Source organism: Lygodium microphyllum, chromosome 18, assembly GCF_053477565.2.
Source record: "Lygodium microphyllum isolate KBCC chromosome 18, Lygodium_microphyllum_v1.1.10, whole genome shotgun sequence".
Lineage (NCBI taxonomy): Eukaryota > Viridiplantae > Streptophyta > Polypodiopsida > Schizaeales > Lygodiaceae > Lygodium > Lygodium microphyllum.
The window spans coordinates 4,637,688-4,659,161 of NC_141152.1; the positions used below are offsets into that span (position 1 = coordinate 4,637,688).

The window sequence follows — 21,474 nt, forward strand, 5'->3', positions numbered from 1 at the left end:
ATGGATTTGGGTGCCAAAATCCCTTGCTAAACCTCCGTGGTGGTCGATTGAAGGCCAAATCGTATCAAGAGCAAAGAAGTGTAGGAGGAGATCTAAGCGAAAAACCAAGTCTCGAGTCGACAACAATGGAGTCACCGAGCCCCTCATGGTCAAAATCAAGAAACCAACCGGGACCAATCAGAGGGTAGATCCTCGGCCTAGCATGCTTGACAAGCAGATGCCAGATGTAATCATTGAGGATACACAGGAGCCGCTAGTTCCCAAGGAGCTTTTGATTCCCCAAGAGGATAACAAGCATCATAGGCACAACATTGCTCAGGGCAAGGCTAAACGCTCAACAAAGCAAATAGCACAATCATCTAACAGCCATGAGCAAATCTCCAAGCTAGTGTCAAAGCCACTTAGGAGTCCTAAGTCTCCTACACCCTCTTCCCCTACACAGACACAGGAAGCACAACACTCGTCAGGTGCGACTACTCAATCCTAATCTCGATCTACATCAAAGCTTTCAAATGACCAAGGGGCAGGACACGACACCACCCTTAGCTCTCAACCTAAGGATATGCCTGTGCAATCCACCGCGGCTAGATCAACAGATACTCAATCTACGCAAGTGAATGCTCTAAGGGCATCAAAATGCACGACCACTTTTGATCTACCTCAGGACTTGACACCGCAGTCTACCAATGGTAGCCAGTCCACTGAACTAGCCACCACTACTTCCAATCAGGGATCACAGTAGTCACAATCTTTGGCCATGACAACACCCCTTGCGAAAAGTGTCCTTAGTGGTTTACCTGTGGAGGAGGTGTCACAACCAACTGCCTCGACAACCCCAGCGCTTCCAAAGTGCCTAAAGCCTAGGCTGGAGGAGTTACACACAAGGGAGTTGGCTGAAGAGCTAGGCTCTCCAAAAAGGAAGGCAATTGTGCTCTCACAACCTAACAAGGCTATTCAACAGGCCACGCCCATGTCCTGTAAGGACACACTAGAGGAAGAGAATACTGAGGCCCAACCAAGCACATCAACGGTTGATCTAGTCTAGGGTCCTGAGTCGTTGAGCGATGCACCTTCACTGACCAAGAAAAAGAGGAGAAAACAACAAAGACAACAACAATCACAGGTGGTTGTGGACCCCAAGGGCATTGAGACCAAGAGCGATGGAGAACTGGGGAATAAAGCATCGAGTCCATCCACCAATGAACCCATTAATGCCTCTCCTAATAGGGGTGAACCCTCAGACACACGCGTGTGCTTTGAAAAACCAAAGCAATCGTTGCCATCAACTGTTGCTTGCAACATTCTATCCATTGACAATAGAACTCGCATTGACCAATCAAGAGTGGATACAACGTCATCACAACAGGGTGACAAATCTATACCAGTCACATCCAAGAAGAACCATGACAAAATAGCAGCAAAACCTCAAGAGAAACATGAGAATCCCAAGAGCATAAGAAATCCTAGCATTGACCAATCTTGCTCATCTAGGCTTGAGCCCCCAGCCATGCTAAAGCCTAAGGAAACTCTTAGAGCTTTGCATGAGATAGCAACCGAGCAAGCCCTCGTTGAACATAGGAGTGTCACAGAATGCTTGACTGAGTTGGATGATAAGCTCAAAGTGGTCACACGTGTCTACGTCCTTGCGAACATGGGCACAATCCCCAAGGAGTAGCTTGGAGATTACTTGCCCTTTTCTCTATCCTAGGAAGAGCAATAACATCTTAACGAACACTATGACAGGCTCCTGCATGAACGCATGCGACTCATCTTTGACGAGGAGGCTGACGAACTGCGCTTAATCGTCACATTCAATGAAGTGCTCTGTCGACCGAATCTCATAGACATAGAGCAACTAAAGCGACTGTCAGTAGGCCAGAGTCAATTTGAGTAGCGTTGGTGCGAAAGCCGTGTTGTAATGGCCGAACTAGGGGCTCAGATCATGACGGTCTCAGAAGAGCAATTGGCCAAATGGTGGTCTCAAAGAGACCCAACCTATGTGGCACCAACTTCCCTTCGAGTGCTGACTGCCATTCGGGGTCTGGACTTAGGTGGAACTAGCCAAGAGAACGCTCTGTTTGATAAGGTTCTCACTGAGGAGGAGTTACATATAGCCAGTAGACTCGAACAAGGTTCCATGCTACTCGATGTGGCAAAATATCTATTGGTATTAAGTAAGCTGCCATGAATACTAGATGCGTGTGCCACGCTCCGATACAACCCCGAGTTCTACACTTGGTTCTTATCCTCGTGAAGTGACATGGATTCATAAATATGTATATAAATAAACATTGCTTTTTGTGTCACCGTGTATAAACAATAACGCACACAAGCAATGGTAGTCAAGCGCAGGGAGAAGAGTTGGGTCAGATAAACTAAGCTCCTCAAGTCCTCCTCTCATCACGCATTTAAAAGCCACGTGACCATACCCACCCCCAAGTGAGGGGCATGCAACCCACATTGCCGCCATAGGAAGCCTTGGCCAACAACTCTGATGGTGTAGACAGGGTGTAGTTCCTTTCAATACACCTTCTTTCCTTTTTGGTCTATCCTTTCGAGGATGTGCCCTGTCCCACTCCATGACAACTAGTCCACACAACTTATTATAAGACAATACCTGCTAATGGCTAGAGGTAAAACGAACATCATCATGGGGGCCATCCCTCTACAACAAACACCGCACGCCTCACCCCTCCCCTTCTTGTCATATGCGCTTGATAAACCACACTAATATCCCTTCCATGCAAATAGTTGTATCCTATATCCAGGTCTAACCCTTGGATTGTATCTTGCAGGCTTCCTTTTTTGACAGAACACATGGAGAACCATGGACATCTGGCATGCAAAGACGCTCTTCACAAACGACGGGAGCATGTGGCACGCGCCCCTCCACCGAAGCGCTATGTGCCCACCCTCAAGAGGTATGCCAAGAAGCGAGGCCCTAAGCGACACTGACTAGGACGAAGACCGAAGAATCCTCGAGTCAAGAAAGTCGAGACTCAAAACGCGCAACAGGTGGCAACACTAGTGGCACAAACCCCCAACTCACGCTCGGGCACCAGATGCTCAAGAGCAGAAAGGGTAGCTCAGGAAAGGGAAGAATTTAATGAATTTTTTAAAGACATTCTGGAAATGGTAGCGGCCCGGGACTACACCATTCATGTCCCGGCCGACATGCTCCCTGCCCAACCCCATGGGAGCCCCACACAGTAGAGCCCCAATCACCCGGCCACCCAAACTCGCCCCGCCTCGTACAAATAGAGTAGCCCCATGTTGTATAAAGGGCTTATCAAATGCTACCTGGCCATGAATTTTTATCTTTAAATGGTTAAGTGTTGACATGTTCGCGAATTGTACAAACTTTTCATATCTGCGTTTAATATAGTTCACGTCTTTAGCAAAAGAAAAAGCTAATCAAGCGCAGGTGATAAATATCTAAGTCAACACCATAGAATTCAGATAAGTGATGTCTCCTTGCATTGCACCGGTTTATTATAGTTGCGGCATATACCATGCATGTACTCTCATGAAGCGACAAGTGGATACAGGATGAGGCAGGTCTTGGGCGAAAGTGTTCAATGCCCGATCACCGCAAGACCATCGACCCCACAAGGAGCCACGGCAAAGCCACGCTGCCGAAAGCACGAATCACCCTTGCCAACTGCCCACATCGCATGGCCCAAAGCACATTCATGGGCCACGCTCCCTTTCTAGGTCAAGCTCTATAGTTGGCTCACGGCAGTCGTTACCTCAATCGTACCAACATCGGGTGTGTCGCAAGGAGGTTTGCAATATCTCAAGTGTGCCTCCCCATCTCAACAACTACTTCTCTAACAACGAGGCTAGGGCACAATTGTCATTGTACTATCCATTTCCTGAGCCTTCGAAGCTTGACATTTTCCAACCCATTAAAAGGCTGATAGCCTCAACATATTGTAATGGTTGTACTCCGGCAAGTCCAAAAAAAAAAATGAATGAAAAGATAAGAAGCACCCACGATCACAGCACAGCACCTAGGGCTCCTCAAAATTAGGTACGTCCAGTGACCTTGGTCGACTGGCTCCGTCCCTAGTCCCCTAGCCCTTTACCATCACCCACAATTGTTCAGGGCACATCAAGGGCAGGACATACCTCGGGAGCTTGTCTCGCCTATGGTTAGACCTGTCACCCTGACCCACTTGCACAATTCTCTCTTGCACTCTGCCTTAGTACCATTGCAATCAGTGGTGATAAGCACCGCACGATTGGCCATGAAAAGTACACCGTACTCATCAAGCAAGTCCAATAGTTTCCAGCTACTGAAAGTGCGTTGTCCTTGTATTCAAGTGTGCTACATCGTGCAGTCACAATGCAAAGGATGTCTCATATACCTCCACGTGTACTTCTTCTCCACATGGACAACTTTGCTTCATCCACGCATTGTTAAGAGAAACTAGCCCACGGTCTTCTAACTACGTAATATCTAAGTATGCACGAGCACTCACATAATATCTGCACCGAAGTATATACACGGTTTGGGTCCTCAAGTGCAGGACAATACTCGAGGCTTGCTTAGAGTTCAACCTGTCTCCCAACCTAATCAAAATATGTCTCGTGCACGATAAGAGGACTAGCACTACCCCTTAGGGAGAGACCACATGAGAGGTTTTCAATTGCAGGTATTGACGACTCCAACGAAAGTGTCGTTCACTCTTCATCAATACCCACCTCTGAATACTTATCCCTTACCAATCGACACGCCTGCAAACAATCGTCATGTGCAGTATCCCCAACAAACCCACACTTGTGCTGGCCATCAATGCAATCTCCAACACAGCATAGCCCTACCACCAACTCCAACAACCTTCCACCAGCCACCTTGGCACCAACAGGCCCCCAGGACCTTCTACCACACTGCCACCAACACTCCTCCACAGAAACCACAAGAGTCCTTGTCACAACACGTCTTCGATGCATGCTAAACGCTTGCTACCTATGCGACAGTGAGTGCCATGGGACTGGCACTCGTCTAGGAGGGGGGTAATGTTAACCCCAACACGAAGGAAGCAAAAGGAAATAAAAGAGACGCAGGGCAAAGGCGGAAAAAGGTAGCCCGACTGAAGAAAGAATAAGAGAAAGGCCAAAAGCGCAAGGGCAACCTTAAAAGGCCAAGGCAAATACAAAAGGGAAAAGGCGCATTTTAAAATAAAAAGGCGCACCCTGAAATCTTGTAAAAGAGCGCCAGGCTCTCACCCGTGCAATTTGTAAATGTAGATGGGCGGTGGAAAGGAAGCTAGGAAGATAGAAGGACAATGGGAAAAAGGGCCTAGGCTATGGCCGGTCATGTAAAAAGGGGAAAAGGGGATGACTGCCCAAAAGGGATTTAGGGTTTTGTATATAAAGTTGAAAAGTGAATGAGAAGCTCATTCTTGTGTGTGGCCAAAAGTAGCTCTCTTCTTCTTCTTCTTCTTCTTGTTCTTGCTTGCTTGAGCTTGTGCTTGAGAGAGGGAGTGTGAGGGTGTGAGGGAGTGAGTGTGTGAGGGTGAGGGACCGAGGAGGAGAAGCTCTCCATCTTCTCCTCTCTTCTTCTCTTCTCTTCTCTTCTCTTCTCTTGCTCGTGGCAATGGAGCTTGGAGCGTGGAGCTTGAGGATGGAGCTTGCTTGAAGCTTGCACTTGGATCATGGAGCTACCGGAGTGTGCGGGAGAGGAGGTAACTCGAACGGCACGGAGGTAAGCTCACTACACCCGTAGATATGGATGGCGCGTCGGCTATGTGAGAGGTAGCCATTAGTGCTCGGCTTGGAACGCTTGAAACAATAAGCGGTCCGAGGGTCTTGGCGGTTGAGCGAAAGCTCCCACACTATGTGTGTGTGACGAGGCGGTATGTCTATGTACTTTGGATTCTCCCTCTGAGTAGTTTTAGGAAAATGTTGGACTATAAACTATAAACACATAAATTAAGCTTTAGGGCAGTTTGTCCTTTAGCATTAGATAGACACTCCTGGTCCGCGAGGCCGTGAGGATGTTTGTCTGTCATGAGCATGAGGTCCGGCTAGTGCCATAGCCAGTGCCGGCCCATTTTAGGTCCCATCAATGATTGAGAGTAAAATAGAGTAAAGTCATATATTGGATATCTATCAATGTCATAGATAGCATGATGAGCTATTTGTAGGAATCTAAAACCCCCGCTATTGCATGGAAGAATTCGGCAAGGCTGTTCGAAGTAAATACAAAGGCTAAAAAGTTGCAAGTTAGAGAGCTGAACCAAGTGAAAAGAGGAAACATGTCCATTAATGCTTATGCATTGAAGATCAAGAGTCTTGTGGAATCTCTTGGATCTATCAGTGTGGTAGTTGATGATGATGATCTTGTGTGTGCATGCTTAGATGGGTTTCGAGATGAATACAAGAGCTTCAGATCATCTACAAATATGAGAGATACGCATTATGCAAACTTGATTTCTATGCTGATACTTGAGGAGAAAAACCTTGGGTTGGATTCCTCTTCTTCTCAAAGAAAAAACAAGTCTAAATAAGTATTTTACTCTACTAGCAGAGGTAGAGGTTGTGGTGGCAGAGGCCAAGGTGGTAGTTGTGGTCAAGGTATGATGCACAATAAAATAGAGGAGGATAGTCTTGAGAAAGGGAGAGCCAAAGAGGACAAGTTGCATATTCTAATAGGTAACGAAATTCTGGTGATAACAGAGAGTGCTGGCATTGTGGCCAAAAAGGCCACATTTCTAAAAATTGCTTCAAGAAGAAGGCTAAAATTAGAAATGGAAAGAAGTACTGAGGTAACTATGCATCCAGTAGAGCAGAAATAGCAATGACACAAGTGAACAGTTGTTTGTTATGCAACACTTCACGAATAATATGGGTCCTAATGGTTCATCAAAGAATGATGTATGGTATATAGATTTAGGTGCCTCTAACCACATGATTTCTCATGGAGAGTGGTTTAGAGAGATCTGTAGTCTCTAGAGTCTCCACCAGGGTATGTGGAGACATGGGATGATATAGCTCACCCCATTACTCATGTTGGAAATGTTCCTTTCAGTATGTAGGATGGAAAAACTAAGTACTTGGTCGATGTGCTGCATGTACCACGAATATAACAAAAAACTTGGTTTCTATTGGTCAAATATGGTAGAACATGGATTGCAAGTTTGGTTCACATTTGCTGGTTGTTATATAGAAGATCTAAAAAATGATTGCAGGTTGATTGGAAAAGGGAAATGTGTTGGTAGATTGTTTACTCTTAATGTAAGTCTACCTGAAATGGATGCTACAATTTTTGCACAAGGTTTAAGTGTTGTGGTTGATATTGAAATTTGGCATAAAAGAATTGGTCATGTGAATGTGCAGTGCGGTTGAAAGACATGCAGTCAAAACACATTGTGGATGCACAAAGTATGTGAAGTATGTCAACTTTGAAAGTAAGCAAGGCACAGGTTTCCACATGAAAAGCATGTATGCAAGAAGCCACTCGAATTGATACATATTGATGTGTGGGGTTCTATGAATATTGCAACTTTGAGTGGTTGCAGGTATTATGTTTCCTTCATTGATGATCATACTCGTAAAGTATGGGTTTACTTTATGCATGAGAAAAGTGAGGTGTTCACTCACTTTAAAAGCTTTAAGTATTTGGTTGAGAAGGAGACATGATTGTGTATTAAATGCCTAAGATCGGATGGAAGGGGAGAATACTTCTCTAATGAGTTCTCTAAATTTTTATAGAAAAATAGTACACATATGTAGTATACATGTAGATACTTTGCAAAACAATGGCATTGTTGAACAAAAAAACAAGCATATTGCAGAGATGGCTCATGCATCGATGTGACAAAGAAAATTACCTCATTTACTATTGGGTTGAAGCAATTACTACTATTGTATACATTATGAACAGGACACCTACTTCTATTGTACATGGTATGACACTTGAAGAGAAGTTTACGGGGTAGAAAGCCAAATATATCCCATTTGAAAGTATTTGGATGCATCGCTTATGTGCATATTCATGATCACTTATACAATAAATTGGATCCCAAAGCAAAAAAATGTGTATTTTTTGGATATTCTCTTGAGCAAAAGGGATATATGTGTTATAACCATGTTACACGTAAGCTGAGAGTTAGTAGGGATGTTGCTTTTTATGAAATGAGTAATTGGTACAGTAATGTGCAAAATGAAATTGGGATTGATAAGCATGAGAGTGTGGCTGTATAGAAAATAGGTCAATAGTCACAGACATTGAGTGGATCACAAGAGTCTCCTATAGTGATGGTTCTGTTGATAGACCTTGGAGTGGCAGATTGAGGTCACAAGTTACACAACCAAGTATATCACAAATGTCAAGTAAAGGTAAACAGAAAGTTAGGGACTTAACTATAATTTATGATAGATGTATCATCAAGTTTCTCTAATGTTAATATCGATTCAAACAGTTCTAAGTAGATCTTGGACGAGGAGTTTGGGATTCTATCTATTAAAACACTTGGTGTGCAGAAGGCACAAGAGGATGCTAAAGCACTTGGTAGTGATTCAAATCCACACAGTCAAGTAGAGTGAAAAAGCCAACATATCAATTGACATATGATATCTATGTAGCTCAGCACTATGCATACATGCCTAAGGTTGTGCAGGATATGGAACCCACTTGTTTTGAGTGAAGGGAGTGAACCCTGAAGTGGGAGCACAAAGAAAAAGAAAGAGCTATGGTGGAAGGAGCAAGAGCAAGAGAGAGAGACACACAAGATTTGGAAACTCCAACAGTCACAATGTGTGATTGACCTTTCCTTTATTCAAATGTCACTAAAAGAATAAAGAATGAAGTGACAATGATGGGCGTCTACCACATCTGTAGTGTGCACATGTGTGGATATGTGGGTACTATCAGGGTAACTAATATACAACGGCTAGGCACATGTGCATTTACCCCCAACAACCTCCCACTTAAAGACGAATGTGTCCCTAGTGAGAAGAGAACAAGAAAAAAGTGACAAAGTACAAATTTACATAAGTACAATAGGATGAGGAAAGACATCATCTCATCCAACGCCCATCAACTTCCTAAGAAAGGCAAAATGCTCTACTCAGAAGCTTTTAGTGAGCAAATCTATAGAATTTTGGCCAGTTGAGATCTTGACAAGCTCAATGGACTTGTCCTCAACGACCTCTCGTATAAAGTGGTAATGCACCTCAGTGTGCTTCATCTTTGCATGGAAGACCGGATTCTTGGCTAACTGAATAGCACTCATAGAATCCGAATGCAGTGTAGGGACCACATCGATAATACCAAGGTCTCACCACCAGATAGCCTAACCACAGAGCCTCCTTGCAAGCATCAATGTGGTTGCGACATACTATGCCTTTGTAGTAGATAGAGCCGTGCATTTTTGCACCCTAGATATCCAAGAAACAACACCTCTAGCAAAGGTGAAGACATAGCCATAGATGGACTTCCTATTGTCTACATGCCTTGCATAATCAGAGTTAGTGCATCCTATATCTTGGCCACCATAATAGATGCACATAGTTGTTGTGTCCCTTAGGTAGGTACCTCATTATACCCTTAATGGCATCCTAATGCTATTTGCCAAGTGTAGCCATATAGCATGCCCCACTACTCCCACTTCAAATGCTATGTCAGGATGAGTGGCTATCATGGCATACATCAAACTTCCCACCACAAGGAATGCATAAGGGATCTTGGCCATCTCGGCCTTCTACTCATTAGACTAGGGACAATCAACTTGACTAGCATTCACACAAGAAGGTAAAGGACAGCCAATAGGCTTAACATCCTACAAATGAAACCACTCAAGGAACTTCTGGATGTACTCCTTCTATGATAAGTAGAGGAGCCCCTTAGAGTGATAATACATCATGCGTATCCCAAGAATCTGTGAGGCCTATCCCATGTCCTTCATCTCAAATCTCTTCTTGAGCTAAACTTTCAAGGCATCCGGCTCATCATGAGCACTCCCAACAATCAACATATCATCCATAGAGAATCAAAATCATAAGGTTTCCATCACAAGCCTTCTTCATGTATAAACACGGATCCATATCACTGCAGGAATATCCTTGTGATGAATACATAAAGGCATCAAACTTGTGGTACCATTATCTAGGTTCTTGCTTAAGGCCATAGAGGCTCTTCCTCAATCTGTACACTAGGTGTTCCCTACTATATTTTGCAAAGCCCTTAGGTTGCTCTATGTAAATCTCATCATGCAAGTCGCCATGACATCCATCTCCAAGTCAAGCTGAGCAGGGTAGTCAGCTTCACAACATGAGAAAAGACTTCATCAAAGTCCACATCATATTCTTGCCTGAAGCCCTCAGTAACAAATCTAGCCGTGTATCCCAACTTGGGGCATCTAGGGGTGCTTTTTAACTTGTACACCCACTTGCATGTCAAAGCACATTTACCACTAGGCAAATGAACCAAATCCCACGTATAATTTTTTTGCAGTGAGTCATACTATGATTGCATGGCCCTCTCCCAAGAGTGACTATCACCTTTACACATGGCCTCATCAGAAGTAATAGGCTCACCACCATCTGTCGCTATAACATAATCCATAGAGGACTCAAATCGCGCAAGCTATTGTTTATCTCGAGTAGACCACCCCAAAGCTTGTTGTGGGGCCTATACATCCTGTGGAGCATCAAGGACTTGGGCCAGTGGGGCATCAGCTCTACTACTACTAGCAGGCTGTCTAGCTAGCTACATAGTAATAGGAGGCTCCTCTTGTAATTTCACCATGCATACCTCAACGACATACTCATGATGCTTATGCATTTTCTCCTTGTGGAAAATAACATCATGGCTGTGAAAAACCTTCTGAGCATGCAGATCCAATAGGCGATAGCCCATCTCACCTGCACCTTCATAATCAAGAAAGATGCACTTCTTGGACTTAGGATCCATCTTATTGCACTTGTCCTTGGATATATGATAGAAAGCCTCACAACCAAACAAAAGCAAATGACATATGAGAGAGGTTTTCCAGGCTATACCTCCTTTGCAACCTTATAGTCAAGAGCAGTACATAGGGACTGGTTGATCAAGTGTACGGTAGTAGTAACTGCCTCAGCCAAAAATGATGTGGTAAGCTTACTTGGCTAAGCATACTCCGAACTCACTTCTAAATGGTCCTATTCATGCACTTAGCCATGCCATTCTGGGATGGGGTGTACGTGGTGGTCAACTAATGCTTAATACCTCTCTCATCACAAAACTATTCAAAGGCTTTAGAGACATACTCATCCCCATTATCTGACCTTAGGCATTTCAACAGACTGGTTATCAAAGCAAGCCAATGCTAAAATGTAGCCAACACTTCCGATTTTTGCTTTACGGAAAATGCCCATACCTTATGCATATAGTCATCAATGAAAGTAATGAAATACTTTGCACCACCTAATAACTTGCAAGGCATGGACGACATATATTTGAATGAACAAGAGCCAATGGCTCCCCTATGCATTTCATACCATACTTTTTATGCATAAAATGTGTTTGCCTACCATATAAACAATGATCACAATACTCAAAGCACTTATAGTCAAGGGGGATGAAAGATACTACAAACGAGTAAGCATTTTCATTCGTTTCAAGGACATATACCTAAGGTGATGATGCCAAAGAGATACATGTGGAACTACCTCCATTGCCAAAATATGGTCAATTGACCGAGATACAAGCAAGGATTAGAGAGAATTGGACTTAGCACCACGTGCAATGACAAGATTTGCACAAGTATTCTTCCATGAGGAATCACCAAAAGAAACTACATAACCTGAATCATCCAAAGTGACAACAGAGATAAGGCTCTTCGTAAGAGCCAGTGCATGGTGTATATCATGAAGAATGAACATGCAACCTGAACCAAACTACATCTAGACATCACCAATACCAACTATCTCCAATGCCAGTTCATTACCCAAACGGGCATATCCAATTATATTGCAATAGGAGTGAAACCACTCTTTATGAGGGGTCACATGAAAGGAAGCCCCTAAATCTATGAGCCAACACTGAGTATACCGTGACAAAGCATCAATCAACTACTATGAAGTATCAAGATAAGAAGCTACAAGTATGAAATCATCATCAGAATTAGTCTCCACAACATTAATCTCTTCAATCTTAACACTGGGCTTGATAGGGACAATTTTTTGTTATGTACTTCATTCTTGCTCTTTTCTTTGCGCTTGTCTTCATGCATATTATGGGACTGCAACAACCGAATATGCCCTGCTTTCCCACAGTAATGACAAGTCAATGAGGACTTACAGCCACGAGACTTACTATGAGATTGCCCATGTGACTGAGAGCGAAACTACTGAGAGTCTCTGCCACAATGGTCATTACCAGATGCCCTACCATTATTCCCTCTAACTGTCAAAGCATGAGAGGTGAGGGAAGCATCAATATTCTTTTTGTTAACCTCTTTAGTCAAGAGTATACCCTCTACATCCTACAATTGTAACCCATCAGTAGGTATGTTTGCACACATAGCATTACGAAAGGTATCCCATGATTCAATCAGTGTAGCTAAGAGGAACAAGGTAAGAAGAGTGTCCTTGAATTCAATTCCCTGCGAAGACAAATGACTGATAATATAATGAAACTCCTTTAAGTGAGTTGATATAGAAATTCCCTCCTTCATGTGAAGCTCCATGAGTTGCTTCAGCCAATACATCTCTAAAAGCGAGGCTCTATTTGTCATAGACATTATGAATCTTTTCCCATAGTTTCCATATGGACTGCCCATCAGAGACATCATTATAGAACACATGCTTAGAGAGGGATAATATGATGCTAGACTTCACTGCATCAATAAGTTCGGGCTTGACACCCTTATGTTTCAAGGGCCCTAACTTGTATTTTCTACACTAAAACTTGCAAGATTTGAACCTTACAGTAGTTGTAGTTGGTGCCATTCAACTTGTGAATATTAGAGATAGCACTATCAGTTGTGAGCCACTAGTCACAATGAAGGCAAACAAGTGCACAAATTGTCAAGAGATGCTGCTATAATTACTGCAAACAGTTCTAAAACCACCGTTAGATTAAGCTAGAAACAAAGGGGTACTGACTAAGTAATGAACTATCCACAAAATTAATGCAAAGAAATGTCAAATGAAGGTGACTGTTTGCATAAATAGTGCAATAAACTGCAATTACAACATATTGAAGATGAAGTACATCAGGAAGAGATCAATGCAAAAGAGGGGCAATCATTGATATAAGACAAACTACAACTACTAGGAAATAGCTCCAACTAGCAGTGAGTGAATATGCAACTAGCACCTAGAGCTGTCAAAGAATTAGTGTGTGAGATTGAGATACATTTCATAGGCATAACCATCATTTATAGAGTGGGTCTCACAGGTAACAAAAGAGACCAAACAGAGGCATAATGAATTGAGCAATGTAACGAAAGCTCAACCAAGATGCATACATCACTAACAGCATCGTGATAGAGATAGGTGCCGACCCAAAAGTAATATTAGATCATCCCACTAAGCATCAACTACATACATAAAGCATGACAAGAGCATGTACATGTTAGTAAGTCCCATGGTCTCCGTGTAAGACTCTCAAGCTCAACTACGTAACCAAATGCTCAATGTAACATCCAAGTATAAAGAAGTGGCTCCCACTTGAACAAAAGTTGGATGCGATATAAGAAAACAAAGCTCAAAACATCATGTGGATGACATCCATACATCTAAGATCCAAGTAGCATATATCTAGGAGCATCCGACCCAAGTAACTTGCAAAGTTCTAATCTCAGCTCAAAGGCAATCTAGAACCATATATAACCATATATAACAGTGAATGACAAACAATGTCACAATTTAAAGCTCTAATCTTAGCTCAAAGGTAATCTAGAAGCATAACCAAGTATATAATATGAACCATAAGCATTTGTACATCACCTGAAATAATTGGTAAGCATCCGGGAGCAAGAGGCATATGCTTTCATTGATAAAATAGCATTCAACCTTGCTTATTATAGCAATAAAAAGACCTCTATAAAATTGAGTAAAAGAGTGCTCAAATAAATCCCATAGCATTCTACATTGGCATAACATCTCCAGATGATCTGACATCAAATAGACATCTTGGGAAGCATAAGTGACCTCTAGACAATGAATGAAGTGCTATCCTGAACTGTATGACCACAAACTATCACAAACTATGAATCAATGGGCTGATCCCAAGAGCAACTGCTGCCCAAACTCATGACAAAAATGTTGGGGAAGATTCCAAAGATTGCCAAGATTTAGGAGGAGTGCCACGAGTTGGAGGATGGGGCAAACTAATTAGGAATGAGGGGGCAACAAATAGGCACAATTCACGTTGATATTGTTGCTCTTGCTGCTGGTATTGAGGCCTTCGGAGCACTCCAAGGTGCTCAAACAAACAAACAAACCAACTTTTTGGAACAAGTTGCAAAGGGAGGGAAGAAGCCAATAGAAGATAAGGCTCAACACATAACTTGGGGTGAAGAATCCATGGTTGCCATTGAATTTGTGAAATGAACCTTTTCTCCACAAGCGGAAACAATGTAGGGCTTAGCTCTTGGAAAAGATGGCTCCTCTAATACCAGTTGAAAGGAGTGATCCATGAAGTGGAAGCATAGAGTGGAAGCAAGAGCTATGGTAGAGAGAGAGAGAGAGAGAGAGGGAGAGAAGATGTGGGAACTCAAACAGTCACAATGTGTGATCAATCTTCCCTTTATTCACATGTCACTGAAAGAATAAAGAATGAAGTGATAGTGATGGGCGTCTACCACCTGTAGTGTACATGTATACGGGTATGCAGATATTGTCAAGGTAACTAATACACAGGCAACTAGGCATATGCGCCTTTACCCCCAACATTGAGGATGTAGTGGGTTAATGAGTATTGGGATCATGCTATGGATGAAGAAATGGTTGTACTTATAGATAATGACACATGGGAGTTAGTGCCCTTACCTAAAGGTAAGAAAGATATTGGCTACAAATGGATTTACAAGGTCAAGTAGATGGATCTATTGAGCACTATAAGGCGCGGTTGGTTTCCAAAGGCTATGCGCACTCATGGTATTGATTATGGGGAGACTTTTACTTTAGTAGCTAAAATGGCCACTATAAGGGCTGTCATAGCAGTGACTGTATCAAAAGGTTGGATTATACATCAAATGGATGTTAAGAATGACTTCTTGCAGGGCGAGTTGCAAGAGAAAGTTTATGTGCAATAGCCACCTAGTTATGTGAATGAGAATCATCTAGATTATGTATGCATGCTTCGTAAGGCCTTGTATGGGATGAAGTAAGCACTTAGGGCATGACATGATAGGATTGTAGAATACCTTGTCAGCATTGGATTTCACAAAGCATAGGCTGATCACTCACTCTATGTATGTGAGAGTGATGCAGGTACTATGGTCATTACTATATATGTGGATGATTTAATCATTGTGGGTGGTATTGAGATAGAGATTGACAATGTGAAGGGTATTCTCAAGGCTGAAATCGAGATGAAGGATTTAGGAGAGCTGCGCTACTTTCTTGGCATAGAGATAACTAAGACTCTAGAGGGTATATGGTTGTCATAGAGACAGTTTGCGTTGGATATGTTGAAGAAGTATGATATGGCTGATTGCAAGCCTATATTCTATACCTTTGGATATTAATATTAAACTCAATGCACATGAGGGTGACTTGATTGAGGATGTCACTATGTATTGGAAGATTGTGGGCAGCCTTATCTATTTGACAATCACTAGGCGCTATGCCTAAACTACACAGTTGGTTTGGAGAGTGTTTATGCAACTTCCATGAAAGCCACATTTGGATGCAGTGCGGTGCACATTGCACTATGTCAAGTCCACATTGGACTATGTCTTATTCTATAGTGCATGTGTACATTTGGAGTTGCATGGTTATGCAGATGTAGATTAGGCTAGTAGTATTTCAAACATGAGATCTACCAATGGTTTTATGTTTTCCTTTGGGAGTATTGCTCTCTGTTACTTGGAGAACCAACAAACAACCAACAATTGCCTTGTCTAGTACAAAGGCAAAGTATAAGGGTGTTGCAATTACAACATGTGAGGTAGCTTGGTTACGCAAGCTACTTGGTGATTTGGGGATGCATGTGGATAAGAAGATTATCATCTACTACGATACCTTAGTAGCATTCATTTGGCTAGAAACCTAGTGTATCCTGCATGGACCAAACACATAGAGGTCAATTACCATTTCATTTGGGAGTGGATTCTAGTAGGTGATATTGACTTGGTTTATGTCAGCATAGAGGATCGAGCTGCTGACATTTTCACCAAGGCCTTGGGAGCTGAGAAGCTTCAACGCTTTAGGACTATGCTTGGAGTTCATGAGCTCATACTGAGCTCGAGGGGGAGTGTTGAGATGTTGAGCTCTACATGAGCTGGCGTCCGCTACGTGCCTTGGTAATGTGGCATGATATTATTCACTGGCATGTTAGGTGATTGCCATGAGGATACACCAGTGATTCTACAACTGGGCTATACCCACATAGTCTATCCTTGGTTATGGCACATTTATTATGCCGTGTCTTCTTTCCTAGTAGATTCACACTTAGTGACCGTGTGTACATACATTATGGTCATTTCATATTAGTCTTTTATCATGTTGTAGACATAGATCATAGTGTGGAAGAAGAAGAAAGAGAAAGAAGAAGATTTCAGCCCTATCTCTATGTGTGCTTAAGTCTCCATTGCTTTTGTGTGTGTGTGTGTGTTCTTGGGTGCTTCACCTCTCTTCCCTCTTATTTGTTTTCACGCAAGCCATTGGAATGAACAGAACTGTAACCGTTCATTCACTCTTGAATCGATCCTTTTTTTTGGTAGGTTTTTCGAAATTTTACAATTCATTCTACAATAAACCTTAAGAGTGTCACTGAGTGTGTGCGAGAAGGGTTTTGCACAAGGGTGATGTAGTTTACCGGCCTTTTCAAAAGGAAATCTTTGAAAGCAAGGATGTATTATCACGCACAAGAGTATTAATTTTTTTTCCTATGAGAGAGAGAGAGAGAGAGAGAGAGAGAGAGAGAGAGAGAGAGAGAGAGCATTTTTTTAAATTTTCTAAATTAAACTCTTCTTTCTCAAAAAGTAATATATTTACACATTTTAAAGTAAATAAACCACTTAATTAAATCTAACAATGAGTCATTTTTTAAAGACCTGGACCACTTTATCACTACATCTGAAGGGCAATGCTTTAAAAAAAAACTATACCTATCGAAGTAAAGATCAGTAACTCTACACTAAAGCATCGAGAATGGCCACGGCCCACGGCCCACGACTCTCACTCGAACATCAATGCTTATGTGCGAGAAAGGCATATAAGACTTTGGAAGCCTGAAGGGTATTTTGGTAATTATGAGTTGCTGTCTCCCTTCAACAATGGCATAGAGTGATCTGATCCAAAAAGAGCTTCGTCACATCATTCTTTCTCGGTGTGCTGCAGCAACACATCTGCTCGCAGCTCTCTCCCATGGCGGCCATTCACGCGTCGACTCATCGCCTCACAGAAACCTTGCTGTTCGGCGGATGGTCTTCTTCTTCCCCCAGTGCATCCAATCGGTTGGTACGTTCTTGTGTCTCCCCAAGCCCTAATTCGTGCAGCTCCCGAGCACTTCTTCGGTCAGTCAACAACAGCTCGAGCTCGAGCGACCCGCAGGCGGCAGAAAAAGCAGAGCATGAATGTTCTGCTTCCATGCCTCTGTATAATAATCCCATGGTCAATCGGTTCCATGGCATGGATGATGATGATCAAGATGATACCTTGAGGGAAGAGTGTGGTGTTGTGGGGATTTTCGGAGACCCTGAGGCCAGCCGCCTGTGTTACCTTTGCCTACATGCCCTCCAACATAGAGGCCAAGAAGGGGCAGGTATTGTCACGTCCAACAATGGATCCTTGCAGTCCATCACAGGAATGGGCCTTGTCTCTGACGTGTTTGACGAGTCCAAGTTGAATGATCTGGCTGGTAGTTTGTCTATTGGTCATGTCCGATACTCCACGGCCGGAGCTTCTGCTCTGAAGAATGTGCAGCCTTTTGTTGCAGGTTACCGGTTTGGGTCGTTGGCTGTGGCTCACAATGGGAACCTGGTCAACTACAAAGCCCTTAGAGCTGCTCTAGAGGAAAATGGCTCCATCTTCAACACTTGCTCTGACACCGAGGTTGTTCTCCACCTGATTGCAATCTCGAAAGCTCGACCTTTTTTGCAGAGAATTGTCAATGCCTGTGAACAGTTGGAGGGAGCTTATTCAATGGTGTTTCTGACTGAGGATAAGCTCGTTGCTGTCCGAGATCCCTATGGTTTTCGTCCACTAGTGATGGGGAGACGCAAAAATGGTGCTGTAGTTTTCGCCTCGGAGACTTGTGCCCTCGATCTTATAGAAGCCAAGTATGAAAGGGAAGTGAATCCTAGTGAGGTGATAGTGGTGGACAATGATGGCATTAGCTCTCTATGCTTGCTGCCACGCAGAGAGCAGAAAGCCTGCATTTTTGAGCACATCTATTTTTCCCTACCAAATTCAATAGTGTTTGGACGCTCTGTATACCAGTCTCGTTACAAGTTTGGAGAGATATTAGCTGAAGAGGCATCTGTTGATTGCGATGTTGTTATTGCAGTGCCAGATTCAGGGGTTGTGGCAGCACTTGGTTATGCTGCCAAGGTAGGCGTGCCATTTCAGCAAGGGTTGATAAGGTCTCATTATGTGGGCAGAACTTTTATTGAACCTTCACAAAAAATCAGGGATTTTGGGGTGAAACTCAAACTAGCTCCTGTGAAAGGGGTTTTGAAAGGGAAAAGGGTAGTGGTAGTGGATGATTCCATAGTGAGAGGAACCACATCCTCAAAAATAATCAGATTGATCAAAGAGGCAGGAGCACTGGAGGTGCACATGCGGATAGCTAGTCCTCCGATTATTGGGTCTTGCTACTACGGAGTTGACACCCCAAGTACTGGGGAGCTAATCTCCAACAGGCTGAGTATTGAGGAGACCAGAAAATTTATTGGTGCAGATTCACTGGCTTTCTTGCCCCTTCAGAGGCTTAGGCAACTCCTTGGGAAGGAGGCATCTATGTTTTGTGACGCATGCTTTTCAGGAGCTTACCCTGTTCCTCCAGACCAAATAGAGATCAAAGAAATTGACACCATAATTAGCAAGTTACAGCAGCAGCCTGCTTTGCACCCCGAAGCTGTTTAAGCTGTTATCTGGTTGCTGTGGTGTTGTATCTGTGCACCTTCCTTTGGTTTTTGGAGCTGGGTGTCTCTTTCATAATGTAAGACAAGGTTTATGATCAATCTTCGTGCGTTCCTCACAAACAAGGCTTACAATCTGCAGAGGGTTTTATCACTTTGTTACCCATTTGCAGTTATTTGAAATTCGGATTGGAAATGAAAAGAGCGGTGGTGCTTGAAGTCAGCTAGCGGTAGATGTCAAGGGTTCTTTGCCATATACCTTACCTGGATTTCTGTATGATTCAGAAAAAGTAGTGGGGCAACTTTGGAAGCTGGCTTCTCTTATAAACTGAGTATAACTTGTTTTTTAAAAAGACAAATTGGAATTGTATTGTCCACACTTCTACTCTTGGTGATCGAAATGTAACAAGTCCAAGGTTTTGGCAACGCAATATTATGCTTCATTCCACTTAATTTTCAGTTTGTCCTTCATGATAACCCCTTTGAAGGTACCTATGGCAATTTAGTTCTTGGTATGTTTTGCCATATGATAGTTGTATATGCAGCTGGAATTCTGAAGTAGTATGACAATCATTGTCCAAACATTGCCTGATGTGTTCAACAAGGAGTTTCTATTCTTATTTTGCAAGGCAACATGATGTTCACAAAGGGATATTGAGAACCTGGTCCTGAATCTAGCAAATATTTTCAAGAGCAATGTTAACTGCTGAAGGTACAATGGTGGGCCCTGAATGCCTGAACCTAATGCTTGGATACATGTCTAACCTATTACTTTGAATGATGGCACCTGCTGTTTGTTGGAATCATGGCATTTATGTACTCCAATAGTGGACATGCCAAAGTTGGTTCCACAATGAATGTTTGTTTCCTTGTAACCTTTTTTTGGTCACTGCAATTTGGATGAGATCACTCCAAAAATAGGGTTACCAATGAAATGGCATGCAAGCAGAGTGAGAGCATGCAATGCCAGTGAAATTTGAGACTGTTTTAGTTGTTTCCGTAAACATGCTCGCATTTGGTTAAATGCTGCGCTCCAAGGCCCCGCAAACTCAAACCTCTCTTCATCTCAAGATGTAGCCTTCTAGTCTCATGAAATTTGGGCTAAATCTTGAATATTAGCGGTCTGATCTTTTTGTAGGCGAGGGAGGCAAAGCAAAATCGTGTAGTGGGCGATAGCTTGTAGCCGTGGCGTCCAAACACAAGCATACAGATCATGATCGTTAAAGTTTTCTTGGCGCTTCTCAATTTTTGCGCAAGAGCTCAACATCAATATCGAGAGAAGATTTCCAAAACTGCTACTCTTGGGTATTATCAATGCTTGAAATAATGTGACATGAGCTGGAAGCACATGGGGGCTCTACACACCCTTTCGACCTCATAATGTAGATCTAATTGCTTAGGGAGGTGCTCGATTTGAACACTAATTCTTATTGGCTTTTGTAGCACTAGCCAATGAATCAAGAAATATTGGTATCACAAGTTCTATGACTTCCATCATATGAGTATCTACTACACAAACATGTACTTTGATGAATGGGGAGGCCATGGCCCTACCCTTGTAAATTAAAGAGAGACTTATGCTACCTCTCATCGTGTATATTGCATGGCATTCATGTCTTTGTGCACATGTCATATCTAATAATGACTGTCATCCCATTTTGTTTCACAAGTGACCTAATCATTGACAATGGGTTATTAATAGCAATACCATTAAGTAGAAACCACCCTTGCTCGTTGTTGCTGAAAGTACACAACTCAAATTGAATGACCAACATAATCAACCTGCTAAATCTATTATCTGAGATCCGCAATAGTGGCAACCCTCATTTGTTGCTTGTGCTATTCCCTTAAACAAAAATGAGTCATTCATACCCAAGGACAATAGTATAGAAAAACAAGTGGACCCACAATCAAAATTGCAGTCAATTTTTGCTACTCCTAGTATCAAAGATACGCCACATTAAGGGAAGATAAAGTAGCCAAGCTCAAGAAGAGCCTAGATAAATATTTGGAGGTAAATGACTAAACCTACCATTAGATAAGTATTTCCAAACCACAACCCACGAGAAGCCTTGGACTCACCTCTCTTGATTTTGTTTAGAATTAATTGATGGTACTCTTATATTGTTCATTTGTCATCGACAAACAATTCATAGTAATAGCTTTGATTTGTGGCTTGTTAATACCCAAGGACAATAGTACACAAAAACAAGGTGGAACCACAACCAAA

General features: G+C 42.7%; 1 protein-coding gene across 1 annotated transcript; it reads left to right on the top strand.

The window, feature by feature from the left end:
* The first annotated feature begins 17,329 nt into the window (after window positions 1-17,329).
* On the top strand, window positions 17,330-19,675 carry LOC148020526 (amidophosphoribosyltransferase, chloroplastic-like). Its single transcript, XM_087698286.1, has one exon. It carries the CDS (start codon window positions 17,530-17,532, stop codon window positions 19,246-19,248), a length of 1,719 nt encoding a protein of 572 aa, XP_087554412.1. The 5' UTR covers window positions 17,330-17,529; the 3' UTR covers window positions 19,249-19,675.
* The last annotated feature ends 1,799 nt before the right edge of the window (window positions 19,676-21,474 follow it).

Bases quoted from the DNA above. Each gene is read 5' to 3' on its own strand.
- LOC148020526 (XM_087698286.1), top strand. From the start codon at position 17,530: ATGGCGGCCATTCACGCGTCGACTCATCGCCTCACAGAAACCTTGCTG.